This window comes from Pezoporus flaviventris, unplaced genomic scaffold (assembly GCF_033815535.1).
Source record: "Pezoporus flaviventris isolate CSIRO_AGI_PZ_B2104156 unplaced genomic scaffold, CSIRO_AGI_Pfla_v1 ptg000054l, whole genome shotgun sequence".
Taxonomy (NCBI): domain Eukaryota; kingdom Metazoa; phylum Chordata; class Aves; order Psittaciformes; family Psittacidae; genus Pezoporus; species Pezoporus flaviventris.
The window spans coordinates 1,570,341-1,584,482 of NW_026892602.1; the positions used below are offsets into that span (position 1 = coordinate 1,570,341).

General features: G+C 45.6%; 1 protein-coding gene across 3 annotated transcripts; it reads right to left on the minus strand.

The window, feature by feature from the left end:
* Nucleotides 1-93: 93 nt before the first annotated feature.
* Nucleotides 94-13,474, minus strand: B3GNT9 (UDP-GlcNAc:betaGal beta-1,3-N-acetylglucosaminyltransferase 9). 3 transcript variants are annotated; one of them, XR_009746145.1, is made up of 4 exons: nucleotides 13,123-13,474; nucleotides 5,956-5,998; nucleotides 3,144-5,104; nucleotides 94-384 (listed from the first exon to the last, which is right to left on the minus strand). XR_009746145.1 is itself a non-coding variant. In XM_061468945.1 (3 exons), the coding sequence occupies exon 3, from the start codon at nucleotides 5,038-5,040 to the stop codon at nucleotides 3,793-3,795; it is 1,248 nt and encodes a 415-aa protein (XP_061324929.1). In that variant the 5' UTR covers nucleotides 5,041-5,104; nucleotides 5,956-5,998; nucleotides 13,123-13,474; the 3' UTR covers nucleotides 1,697-3,792. The 3 variants fall into 3 exon arrangements, 1 of the variants encoding a protein (XP_061324929.1); XR_009746144.1 differs by having other exon boundaries at nucleotides 94-387; XM_061468945.1 differs by lacking the exon at nucleotides 94-384 and having other exon boundaries at nucleotides 1,697-5,104.
* Between the last annotated feature and the right edge of the window lie 668 nt (nucleotides 13,475-14,142).

A 14,142-nucleotide genomic window follows, 5' to 3' on the forward strand; every position in this document is an offset into this window, starting at 1 on the left:
GCATTTGGTGCACTTGTCCTTCAGAGTTTAGTTCCCTCCCATTTCTCAGTATGGTTTTCTTGCTGACCACAAGCTGTTGAAAATGATGCAAAGTTGGATTTAAGAGTTTTATTGGGTTTGAAAAACATCAGTGGTGTTAGCGGCATTGTTAGGACATGTGGTGGGCTAATTTTCAGGGCTGCAGAGACCTGACTCCAGCTGAAAGGTACAACCTGGGGCTCAGACTTCTTCAAACTGGGCTTTGGGGTAGAGTTACCTCCACTCACACATCTAGTGGTCCTTCAGCACTCTAAGGATATTCTCAGTGCTAATATTTGGTAAGGATTCTCCGAACTGTTTATTTTGTACTGTTTGATTTTGCAGCTGGGGTTTGCTTCCGAGAACCTGCTGTAGGAAGATGAATAATTAAACTGCAGACAGGAAGCACAACATTTTAACACTCAGTTGCTTCAGAGACATCTTTGGCTTTTGTTTTTTATGATATCTTAATCAGCAGTAGCCTGACGGATGGATCTTAGCATTTGCTACCAGTTTATGTGTTCAGAGGTGCATTTGGAGGTGATGAATGTGAGATTCAAGCCAGTTCTGCTCATTATAGTGACGAAATCTGGCTACTCATGTACAGTAGGAACAGAATTGGACTGTGTGTGGATCCCTGGGACTCAATATAATCTACTGTACTCTCTTAGCTTCAGATGTTTATGTCTGCTTGCTTCCTTGCTACTGGTAGAACCCACTTAGGATGCTTTTATATTTTCTCATCTTGGGCTAGTCATGAAAAAAAGTTGCCAAGCAAAGCTTTGTAGCAAACCCCTGACTGGTGTACTGAATTAGGCAGTTAGTAGAAGCTGCTCAGAATGTCGTTCTGAAACAGATACGTTTTCTGAGATGCATCAGAAAGGTTGGTAGAGGGCCTTTCCTCCCCACTCTCATACACGCCCAGGGCTTTAGGATTTCCTGAAAAGAACCCCAGCTTCCAGGAAACAATCTCCAGTTTGGGTGAAATCAAAGACTTTTTGGCTGCAGTAGCAGTAAACAGAATTGAATAAACTGCAGGGGCTGCAGTGCTGCCTTCCAACATTTCCCCAGTGCATTATGCTTGCATACGGTGTCTGTGAACTTCCAGCTCAACCCCAGAAGCAAATGGAAACTTAAAACCAGGTCAAACAGGCCATGCAGCAGGGCTGGAGAACAAAAGGCAAGTGTATTTTTCATTAATAGAAAGGTCTGGTATTCACTGGATAAAAGAAATGAGCTATTCCATAGACTAAGACAACAGTAAACAGTTGACTATAGTTCTGTTTCTGCCGGCTGTTGGGGTATGTCCTGGTGCAGGTGAGTGTTGAATAACAACTTTGATCTTGGACAAAATGCAGTCATTAATGCTGTGTTGTGGGTAGATTGCAGATCTGAAGATATCATGGAGGAGTCAATCTCTGTGCATCTCCAGGCTTAAAAGGAAGACCTTAGTAAGGACTGTTGAACCTGACTAGTCCTTGATGGAAATCATAATGTAAGCTGGGTTTATTTTTCTGTCATTGCCATTAAATTAAGTCCAGCATAAGTAAAGACCTACTAAGTTATCCAAAATAATGAGCAATGTATTCTTCATGTTGCTGTCTTCACAAAAAATAGCCATGGTTTTAGTCTTACAATGTGCGTGCGAGTGTACTTTACAGACTCTGACAACTAGAAGCACGTCTGCATGCTATCTTTTAATTATGGTATAAATAATTTCCCAAACTGTAAAATAATCACAGATAATACGTTTCTGTACAAGCTCATCAATGCATAACTATCACACGTTAGCAGACAGGGGCATCACTGGCTTTCTCCCACCAGCAAGGTTCTGGCTTATTTCCACACCCTATAGAGCTTGTCCCAAAGCTTACAAGAGTATTTTGTATTCCAGGATTGCATCCTAAAAGTATCTTAAATCAACATAAGGTGTTTAGACTTTTATACAGCTGAGCTTTTTTGGAAATACATTATAAAGCTTAAACTCTTATGATGAAAATAATATGTAAGACTGGTTTTGGTAGTCTAACAATAGATAATGCCAGCTTGCTTTCCTCCGTGTTGTACATAGGTAATACAAGTACTGAGCTAGGATTACTGCTGGGTGGAAGGAAGGTGATACCCAGATATGAAATGCAGCTGTGCTGCAGGCTCTGTTCAAGGAAAAGCAACTTGGACATTTATGACTTGATTGTAGTTTTCTTTGAAGCTGGGTGTATGTGCTCACCTGAAGAGGGGTGGCATCAGAGACTCTCGGTGGATAGGAGTTTTGTTCAGGAAAAAATTGCAAAGGAATCAACAAACACAGTATCAAAGGTGAATTCAGGCTTTTTGCCCATGAATTTCATCACTTTTTAACCCTGATTTAGAGGAATTTCCTTCCTCTTTGATGTCCAAGCAAAGTATGTTCCTTTAAGGTAAACTGCTGCTGGGGAAAAAAAAAAAGCTTTAAAGAATTGACTATTCTTTGAAAAATTAAACAATCCAGTGTTCTTGTCTGATGCTTAAACTACAAAGCTACAAACTGACTGACCTTGGAAAGCCTAACAGAAAGGTTGCTGTGTATTTTTGCTTTCTTGCAATGAATTCAGAAAGGCTTTTATTCTGAAGCCCTTTTGTCTGAAACCTGCTTTCTCCCTTCATGTGACGCCCGCAGCAATATGCAAAGTATTGGCTGCTCTTTGCAGTTGACTGTATGCCAAGCAAGAGCATTGAGGTTTATAGAAACCAGCTCAGTCCAGTGGCAAGTTTGTTTGGTTTGAAGAAGCTTCCAAATGTGATGCAAGCAATTATCTCTGTCTGGTTTTACCTTCACAAGCAAAGGCCAAAGGATCTCTCCAGATGCAAACCTTCTGAAGATCTGGATTAGCTGGTGAGGGAGATTACATACTGTTGTATTTCTTTGAGTTTTCACTGTCAGTCAGGCTAGGGGAGAGAGCCTGAGCTCATGGAATTGCCACAAACTGGTCTGCTGAGTCCTGAGTGTATCATGGAGCAGATTCTTGAACTGATTAGTTGATGTGAATTAATTAAAAATCAAGACTTGGAGGGATCAACTCGAAGTTCTTCTTGTCCTTTCTTTAAAGGCTCTTTGGAAGTCTGCCCCTTCCCAGTTATCCACTTACCTATCCTTGCTCAAGCAGGCAAGCCAGCCTCAGGATCCAGATTGTTTTCTTACAGTCTACCCTACCTGCAATGTACAGGACCCCATTTTGATACTTGTTACTTGCTCTCTTCTTGTGAGGCTACAGAAAGCCAAGCAGGCAGCAGCGATTTGATCTGAGCAGACACTTAGGTGACTTGATTTCTTTTACTGTAGTTACTGTGTGATTCAGTCATTTCTCAATGAGTCCAAGTCAAGGTAACAAGTTGACAACGGTCTCTGTGAAGCTTGGTGTCACCTCTTACCTGCTATCTTTTTTCCTTCCTCACATTTCTAACGATGCTGAAAAATCTCCAAGGACTGTGGTTTGCAATGTGCTTTTACACACTGGCCCACTGAGCACTACTGTAATTCTAATAAATAAAAATAAATTAAAGATGCTGTTATTATTTGGACTCACTAATGGAGATGGACCTACATGGTATGTGTGTGTATGCAAATATGGAATCTTTGCAAATTCCTGCAATAGTTTCTAATTTTCTCTTAACATTGTAAATAAGATGTGCTAAAATACTCTGCTTCTAAAGTTAATTCATCTGGTTGCAACAATTCCAGGCTCTGTTTCTCAGCTGGTCTCAGCTGCCATGTGTTTCTGCTCAAGTCTGCCTGCATTATCTGAGGGGTGATGCCTGCATTGTTGTTTGAGCTTTCTTTTTCCACTGGAAAGGTTTCTTCACTTGCTTCTTCTGAGTGCAGGATAGACGTGGGCTGTGGAGCAGGTTCCACATTAGCCAGATCTCAGCAACTTTCAGACTGTGGACTACCATGAGATCTTTGTAAAAACAGGGGTCAAATGTCTGTAGGTGTGGGGCAGCAGAGGGCTTGACAATTCCAAAGGTCTTGAATCCTTCATGCAAGATGGGTTTGAGGTTGATTCTCTGTAAGCACATGCCCAAAAAGACATCGTCAATGGGGAAGAGTTCCACTTCTTTGCAAGCCCTAGAAAGCTTCCTCATGGTGTGGCTGGACAGCAAAAAGCCTCCTCCCCCTGCATAGGCTGGATAAATGCTGAGCCCATACATGGTCTCTGGGATGTAGTACTTGCTCTTTCGGACACGGATAGGGCGGGCATTGTAGATGATGTCCCCAACAAAGAGGTCCTCGGTGGGGTCATGTCTCTCAAGGAAGTCAATGATGTTCTCAACATTGACAAAAACATCGGCATCACCTTTAAAAATAAACTTCACATTGTGGCAGAACTCAGCAGCCCAGTTCAGGAAGTGGATCTCCTTCAGGGTCAGGTTGAAGAAAGTGTCCATGAAGTCCCAGAGTAAAATGTCCCGGTACATCTGACTCTCCTGGTGGATCAGGGTCTCCCACGTGGCCAGCACTGTCCTATTCTTTGGTGTTCCCAGGAGGAACACCCGCTCTATCTGCTCCCCATTCACCAGACCCTCCCTGCCCCAAGTTTTCCGGACAATCTCACGTCTGTCAAAGTCTTCAACTACTGATTTGATAGCAATGAGCAGAAAGGGACCTCCAGGTGTTCTCCTGCATTTCTTGGGCTGGTTAATGAGGAGATCAAAGTTCCTGTTATCCTTGTTTAGGAGATAGCCCTTGAAGTTGAAGGCAGAATCACTCAATGGGGATAGAGTTGTTGTTTGGACCCTTTTGTTGGCCACTTCTCTTTGTCTAAGGACAGGAGTCACTTGGAGCCTGGGTTCTGTTGCCTCTGCTGGCATCAGTCTCCAAGGTGCTCTGGAGTCAGAAAACGTTTTTGATGTTATTGAAGGCTTCTTTTGTGTCAGCTCCTTGTTTCCTACAGGGACTAAATGTTCCAGCTGGAAGTAGAGTAAAGAGCAAAGCACTACCAGCAGGAAGAGGGTACAGATCGCATCCCCTTTGAGACGAACTCTCATTGTCTCTGCAGTGTTTCTGGGACTGTTAAAAGCTGTGTTTGAGTGGCCTGGCACCAATGTCCATCTGTAAGGAAGCGTAGTATCAGCAATGAGGATTCAGCAGCTTTGAGGCATGCAGGCAGATCTAACTGAAACACCGTATAAAAACTAGCAGTAAAGTGCATTCTATGGAGCACTGAGACTTGTTAAAGGACTTGCCGAAGGGCACACAGGTTGCAAACCTAATGCTGATCTCTGGCTCTGTGACCTGGTTAGTTAAGTTACCAAGCAGTCATCCAGCATCCTGCAAACTATTCCCTCAGTATAATGTGAAATCAGCCCTTTCTCCCACATCCCTTTCTGCCAAAAAACGTCTGCCATTTTGGAGATTTCAGTGCTTTGGGAAAAACAGGGTGGAAAATGATGCACAATGCCGTTCTTCCAGAAATTGTTAGGGCTTTTTTTCCTTTTTTTTTTCTTTTTGTCTCCCCTTTCCCCCAGCTTGGTAACTGTTTCTTGCTCCTTTTACCCTTTTTGAGTGGAGACAGGGAGGAGCAGAGCTGGCTGCTGAAGGCAGACTTTTCAGCTGCAGCGTGTCGCTGGCATTTCCCTGCACACAGAGCTAGCTCTTACTCCCCAGCTATGATTTATGCCTTCAAAATGAATACATTAGGCATCCTCTCGAATGTATATAGCGCCTTTTTGCTGCCAGTAATCTTTATAAAATATTAAAGCATTATAAATAACTTTCATTAATAAGGGTAGAAGGAGCCACGGGTGTTTTGCCTTTGCCAAATGACCCTAACTGGTAAGGAAGCGGTGGGCAAATAAATCCCAATATGCAGAAGCAAGGCAGAGCCTGATGTTAGGAGTGTTTAATTCATGTGTGACAGGTGAAGCTGCCTTTTGAAGTACAAGCTTTGATTCCTCACATACGCTTTTCCTGGAGATCTTCTTCCTCATTGGATCCGTCCTTCAACTGCAAACAAAACAAACCCCAAAGTTATGGAAGAGTGGTAAGGAGGCAGAAAGCAGTATTTAGTTCAGGGAAATTGCTATATGAGTAGGAGCTACTTCTGAAGGTATTACAGTTGTCAGTCTGTCTGGGATTAGCTGAGATCGAATCCAAAAACTTCCTGAGTGAAAGCTGCAGGGTTGCATGGCAGTCTGCCTTCAGTTAAGGCACACCCCTTACTGAGGGCTGAAAAGCAGGAGGAAGGCAGGGCTTGTGCCCTGCAGGTCTCTTTTCAGCATTATTTGCCTGCAGAGCAAACATACGGGTGCTGAGCCTCCAGTCGAGCCCTGTAGCCACCTTCCTGACTCAAACACCCAATGGGGCAGCCAATTGCTTGGTAAGAATATTGTTATTCAGTGTAATTCTGACCTGAAAGGCATCAGTTTGCAGCAAAACTCTTCTCCCTGTCATGGGTTGTATCACCTGCTAATTGTTCATTAACCATCAATTTTGCATCAACCATAACATTTTATTTTCAAAGCTCTAAATTAGACTAACGAGTCTGTAATTGTGAAGTATTAAGACAGTGACACAGCATTACCTCCAGACCCTGTGAGATCTGGGCAATGTTTCAAGACTTACGAGAAAGAAAAGCTAATAAACCACTTTATTTCTTGGCCAGCCCCTTAAAAATTCTTAGGTGCACATTATTTGGACCTAAAAAATTTAAACTATTTTGCTTTTTCATTACTGGTTAACTGCATCTCTGTTACTGTTGAAATGGAGAGTATTTCATCATCATATGGTATGAACTCTCTGCAGCTCCAGAATATTAACTGACCTCATTGTCTTTGTCTCCACTGTTTCTGAAAACTTCATTTTAGCAAATGGCTTGCGTGTGCTTTGCTGTAAGGCTGTTCGCATTCCCAGAGGATTTAAAATCTCTTCTTCCTTGTCCTTATGACCATGCTTTTTTTTTCTTAGGCCTTTTATCTTGCTGTTTTCTGGCCTCTGATAGAGATTGCCGCATTTTTCTCCATTTATTGGCTTTTTTTACTGTACCTTTCACTCTCTCCTGGGCTAGACAAGTGTTCTAACTGGCATAGCTTTGATATTAACAGCAGGATTGCATCATCGTCTCTGCTCTCTTACAAATTGTTGTTAAAATGCTTATAATAATCAGAAGCTGCTTTCTCTTTATGTTCTTTCTGCCGCATGACTTGGCTAGTAACTATTTTCAGCTTTGTGAAACAGTCCTTCCTAGCACATAGAGGATGTTAATTTGCATTCTATGTCTGTAGTGTGCAAATTATCCTTGGCAAGTCCTGATTGCGGTGCTCTGCAGCACCCCGCTGGGCTTCAGTTCTGTGCTAAATCATCCTTTAGCTGTCACAGCGTGGCTCCCAGCAGGTTTTCTCTCATGTTGCCTTCAGTAATTTTCCAGAAGCTCCAGGGATATGGAGGGATGGTCCTGCTACACCCAGGACATGCCACTCCTCTGGATCTGCTCAGGGGAAAGAGTCTATCCTTTTTCTGCACATCACAAGCAAGAGCTTCTGCTGGGTGCTACTGAGAAACCTAAAACGGGGAGCCCATCCCAAAAAGAAGTGGAATTGAGGCATTTTTGCTCCTGCTGTTGTGATGGGATAAGCTGTCTATGCAGATATGTCTGTGCAGCCTACCAAAGTGAGTGGGAGCTGCGCAGCCCATGGCAGGGTGGATCTGGGTAGCGTTGGAATGTTTGTGTCTCCACTCAAGCTCTTTGTAAAGTCTCATTTCTTTCCCCACTGTAATAGCATTTCTTTTTTTCCTCTTCTGTGCAGAAGTTTGATCCTGTTTCAGCTGCCAGGCTCCAGATGGGAATTAAATAGCTGGATGAGAGTCCTGGCTCTTTCCTGTGTTTAATTTTATCAGCGAGGGTTTGGAATAAAATGTATGTGTCATGAAACTCCTCATTTCCATGGCTTACAGATTTATCCTGCCAGCATCTCAGAGTCTGGCACTAAGTGCCCTTGGAAAAGCCAAGAAAAGCCCTGAATTGTTACAAGCCTGCCTTGGCTGATACCCTGGATTTTGTTCTGTGTTTTCATTTATTGGAAGAATCTGAAATAGCAGTATCCATGCTGAAATAAAACAGTTAAGTGCTGAATATAGACATCTCCTTTTCAAACGAAGTTGACAGCCCTTGAAGTGATTCCTTGATTGAGTTATATGGATTTTCCAGTCTTTGTTAGCTATTTCCTTCTTTTGAAGGAAATACCCTTGATTATTACACATGGAAGAGCTCTATCCATGGATGTCAGTGTAGGAAAAGCTGTCCTGTTCTTGAATTCAGAGGGATTGATGATTCTGGCAGGCAGTCAGGTATGTTCCAAAGCCAAAACATTAATTCACCTTGACACTAGACGAAAAAAATAATTACAGAGCTATCAAAGAGAGCAGAGAATATTGGATGCCAGACAAAAGAGATGTGAGCACAGCAGAGCATTTCTCAGCACAGCATCTAGCTGTGTATCTGCATCCAAGTTAGATACACCTTTGCTTCATACACCATTTTGGGGGGGATCTCCATCCAGTTTGTGGCTGGGGGTGTAAAGCTGGGGCATCACTTGGTGCCTTAGGGAATTGCAGGGCTCAGCTACCAGGGCTGCCCTCCATGTCTTCCAAGCTTGGAAAGTGGGCAGTTGTTCCTCTTTGTGCTGGCTGCAAGAGGGATGTTGAGTCTGGCTTGGAATGGGATGATGCAGTTTGCCCCAGCAGTGGGACTAGGCATGTCCTAGGGAAGGCTGGGAATGTTCTGTGCTGGGCTGTGATTGCCAGCAGCGTTAGAGGGCTGAGGTGGCTGTAGAAAGAGACTGAGAGGTGCTGTATCCATGAGGTGCAATGTGGGGAGCCCCTATACAGGGAATGTGCTGAAAGGACCAAGGGGGCCACAGCCTGCAGGGCCTGAGAAGCACAAAATGCTCTAAGCTGGAAGTGGCCAGAGCTGGAAACAGCACCCTGGTGAGCATCCAGGCTGGGAACCCGACCTGTGCTGGTGCACACTTGGGCAGAAGGCCCAGACCTGTGCCTAGTTTTTGTTTATTTGAGGGGAGGACTCTGAAATACAGCCAAGGAGTGCTGCTTAAATGATGGGTTTTAAAATAAGAAGTTTTTCGTTCCCAGCTGAATGACGTGAAGCCTTGAGCTCATCCTGGAAATGTCATTCTTTTGCAGCAGCCATCACATCTCCATCACTTGGCACTTCTGCTCATGTGGGTCTCAGTGGGAAAGAGTCTCTGGATCCTGTCCCTGAATTCAGTTAAGAAGCCTTGGTGGTTCTGGCACATTGCTTTGTGCCTTGAAGTGTGGTTATTCAACCCACCCAGCCTTGGGAAAAGCAGATGCAATGGAGAGGAGAACTGAAAAATGCAGTACACCAACAAGAGCGTACAAAACAGTGGTGAGTTGTGGCACACTCAGCCCAGCCCAGCTCACAGGAGGATCCATCCCCACCAAGTATGGCTGTGGGCTGTCCCCAGATCAACTTGCTGCTCTGCTGAATGGGAAATGTTTCTGGCTCCCTCCTGCTCCCCTCCTTGCTCCTGAAGCTGGAGCAGCCACTGGTAAGTTTGTGCAATGAAGGGACCACATATGTTGTGGTTGCTGACGGAGATGTCTTTTTTTCTTTGTAAAATAAGCTGAGAAAAGTGTTGGGAATCCAGCCCTGATAGGTTTAATGGAGTGGGTTTTTTTTCTGCAGTCTCAGGGCAACTTGGAAAATTCAGGATGGTAGAGGTGTTCTGAAGCAATGTTTCGGGTACTTGTTTTCAGTTAATGTTGGTTGAATGCATTTCATGAGAACAGAATAAAGTTGTAACACCCAGTGCTGGAAGCAGAAACCCGAGCTCTGACCTGTAACGAGGAGGTCTGCGCATGTGTCCGTCTCCCACCCCTTTGCCAGCAGTTTCTCCCATCAGTTTCCCAGTTTTTCCATCCACTCAGCAAGTGCCAATCAGACTTCCAGGCTCCTCCTCACCTTGAGCTGTTGCTCCTCTGCTGTCTCCTGGTGCTGTTCAAGAACCCAGCAGTGACAACATCACCGTGTGCCCACCCTGCAGGTGGGACTGTGTAGAACAGATGTGCACAGATGAGCTCCATCCCACTAGACCAGGATGCTGACAGCAGAAAGTCTGCACCCCCCAAAGCTCTGGTGACTTACGTGGTCCCATCTCTGAATCCCTGAGGCTTGGGACAGTATTTGACTCTGTGTCTGCACCAGTTTAGCTTAAATGCATTGCTGGACATGCAGACACAAGTAGCACTATGTCTTGTGGGGGGATCACTTTTGCCCTCTTTAAGCCATGTTAGGCTGCTGTCCTTCTCTTACCCTTGTAGAGAAACCTGGTGAGAAGTGCTAATGCAAAGGTTTCAAACTCTCAGCTGAGTTATCTTGGTATGGGTCTTGTGTAGGCAAATTCTTGTCTTCATTTTACATCACATAGGTGTCTGGGATCTTCAGGGTACTCACAAGGAAACATGTCTGCTTCCAGCACTGGGTCTGTTCTGCCCCGCATAGAAAAATATGAGTCAAACAACTCAGGTTTTGCAGTTCAAGCTTGCTTTGGAGTTTTTAAAGGGAGAAAAACTGTTTGGAGCAGGAGAAGTGCCTTCACCTTTCTGTTTGGGTGTCATGTAGAGATTTATTCCTGTGTGGTTTCTTGCTTTGGTTTTGTTTGTTTGGATTTTGTTTTGATTCCTCCCCCCCTTCAGGCAAAGTCAATAATCTCATCAAAGTTGATGCTGCAAGTAGGGTTGGTGCCAGACATCTCTTCTCTGTGTTAGGGTGTGTTTGTGAAGAGGTCTCATTTGGAGCTATAGGATTACAAAGCAATGCTGAATGATTTGATCTTTTTGACTAGAAGACAGGGCCAGCTGCAACACGAGAGATGCCCTTTGGCACACTGGTTAGGGCACAGCTCTAGAAAAATGAAGCAACCAGAACAATCACTAACTGCCTTAACAGGAAAAAAGAGCCCATCTCATTCAGCTGCTTCAGTTTTGAAGTCTGTAATCACACAGAGAATGGGCTGTAGGATTTAATTAGCTGAATGTCTTAAGAGAGCCGTTTCAGGGATGCAGAGGGCAGACGCTCACATTGCTCAGCTGCACACTGTAGCACTGGTGCTGCCATCACAGCAGTGCTCCGGCCCCGTGCACTGCGTCTCTGCTGCCATTACTTGTGTTGCAGCCCCTGGAAGCAGGAGCTCTGTTGGTTGAAACAGGATGCATGCAGGTAATAAAAATGCAGGCCTCACTCAAGAGACAGTTTCCAACTCTCCTGATGGAGCTGCTTTTCAGGCCAGTGCAAATGAATGGATGAGATCCATGTCACAGGACAGGCAGCTGGGCTTGCTCAGCCTAGAGAAGAGAAGGCTCTGGGAGAACTTAGAGCCGCTTCAGTGCCTTAAGGGGCTACAAGAAACCTGGAGAGGGGCTTTGGACAAGGGCTCTCAGGTGCAGGACAAGGGAGAATGGCCTTAACCTGACAGGGGGCAGATTGACATGAGCTCTTAGGCAGAAGCTCTTCCCTGTGAGGGTGCTGAGGCCCTGGCACAGGTTGCCCAGAGAAGCTGTGGCTGCCCCAGCCCTGGCAGTGTTCAAGGCCGGGTTTGACAGGGCTTGGAGCAACCTGGTCTAGTGGAAGGGGTCCCTGTCTGTGGCAGGGGTTGGAACTGGATGAGCTCTGAGGTCCCTTTCAACCCAAACAAGCCTGTGATTCTGTGATTTATCTCTCTGCTTTTCCCATACTGCAGTATGTTGTTTCATCAGCTGCCCAGCTGGCTGGTCTCTATTTATTACAGTCTCTTGTGCTGGCAATGCCAGTCACACGTTAGATAACTGCTTGCAAATGGCTGCTGTGATTACTTTTTAGCTTTCATCCCAGTCGGTGAAGTTTTATGAAGTATGCAACCTTAAATGCAGGGAAACTGCAGAGCTGCTGTGCTCAGGCTGGAGGTAGATGCAAAGATGCCTGCTCTCACATAGAGGGGTCCCAGAAGGGAACTTGCACTGTCCCTGGTGCAGTTGCAGAAGGCAGCAGCAGATGTGCACAGACATGCCCTGATGACCCTGGGCAGCCCTGCCTTGAGTGCACAACCCATCTGCCCATCTGAGGCCTGTCAGCCTCAGGAGGTGCTTCCCTGAGCCCAGTCCTGTGTATTAGTGGCCTTATTTTTGGAATTACAGAGACCTCAGCAGCAAAAATCACCCCCCGAGTCCCTCAGGGAGACAGGTCCCTCCTGGAGTGCCAAGTGCAGGGCAAGGAGCCTGCCCTCTTTCATGCAAACATCCATTTCCCCTGGCCCCAGGAGGATAAAGCCTTGCAGGCTTGTGAAGGCATATGAAACAGCCCCCCAGAACAACTGTCCTCCTTTCCCAGCTCTTGCAGCACCCACTGGCTCTTCAGCTCCCCAAACCCCCTCAGATCTAATAAATAACTTGCTTGATGTGCCCCAAACCCAGCAGTTACAGTTAGAGCATTAACATGGATGGGTTGTTACAGGCAGGCATGAACAGGATATGCTGGCTTGCCTAACTAATTTCAAGATGACACCCAACACATAATTTTATAAGAATCTGCCCAAAAGCTGTTAAGAATATGACCAGTAACTGCCCATTTCACTGGGACTGAACTATTTTTCTGTGGTGGTAGAGAGCTTGAGAATTCCCACGTTTTACTTAGAACATACAATACTGCAACACATGGAGAAAATTCATGTCCTCTTAGTGCTGAGGAATGGCTTGTAAGTGTGACGTGCCACCTCTAGAACATGTTTGCAGCTGTGAATAAACCCTGTCTTGGAGCACTGGAGGCACTGTCTAAAGAAGACAGAATTTCTCCTGTAAAAACCACCTAAAACACCCAAGGAAAGTTGTTTGCAAAGTAAAGTGTAAAGCACAAATAGCAAGGCTGGAGGCTGCGTGTTCAGAGCCTGTAGCTGACCCTGCTCCATGTTAACCATCACAGTTCGAGTCGCTGCACGTAGCAACTACAACAGCAAGAAGGCAAAGAGAAAACTGCTGGAGGAAAAGCGAAGCGGTAAGGACACTGCTTGCTGCACAACTCCCCAACCCACCCCAATCAAACACATATAACCGATACTTACATCCCATTTGATAACGCTGATCCGGTGTCCCCTCGTAACGTCTCAGCAGCGGGCTGCCAAGTCAGCACATCTGGATGTAGTTAGACATTCCTCAGCCATCCAGCAAAACCGAGGAAATCCTCACGGAGCAAAGCAGCGCTCTGTCTCCCGCTCCCTGCATCGTTTCCATGCTGAAACACAGCACAGTTCTCCTGCTGCCGGCCGGGACGGGCGCGTGTGCCAGCAGGGCCAAGACGTTGAGGCCGGGCTCCGTCGTGGCACACGCTGTAGTGGTGGAAACGGCAACCGCACCAAGGGAAGGAGCTCGGGTGGCTTCCAAGCGCTGACACGTGATGGGCAGGCTGGGAGTGCGGATGGGCTCCAGCGCCGCACAGCCCCACGCCAGCAGCTCCCCAGCTCCTTCTGCGCATGGTCCTCCATGGACAGGGACCGGGTGTTGAGGGACTGAATGCAGAGCCGGGACAGGGACTGCCACCAGTTCCGCCATTTGGCCTGTTACAAATAACAACCACAAAAAAGGCTGGGTTTTTTTCTTTTTTGCTGTAACTTTTTCATTAGGAAATGTACTGATTTCTCCACATTTCCCCCCAGTTTGCCTTTTTTTCTTATTAATCCTCTTGTGATTATTGACTTTATCACTGCAAAGGCTCTAAAAGAAAATGAGGTTAGGTCCAGAAGGAAAATCTACTGGGGGGTTAGTTTCTTTTTCTCTTGTAGGGAAACGGTGGGAGGAGGCAGGAGCTGAGCAGCGCAGAGGCTGAGGACAGATGTGAGGGTCCCTCCCAGACCGCAAAAGAATCCTAAACCACACTTTTCCCCCCCATTTTATTTGAATTACTTCAAAACAAAATGTTTTTATTTAGAGTCAAATCTAAATTGCCAGTGCTACTGACCTGCCAGCCGACTGCAGCCATCGTGTTTCCTTATCTCTGTGGCTGTTTCTTTGTCTCTTCAACGAGAACAGCAACCCTTATTCCTCTAGCAGAGGCCAAAGGTCTGGGTAATGATCCCTTTAGAATG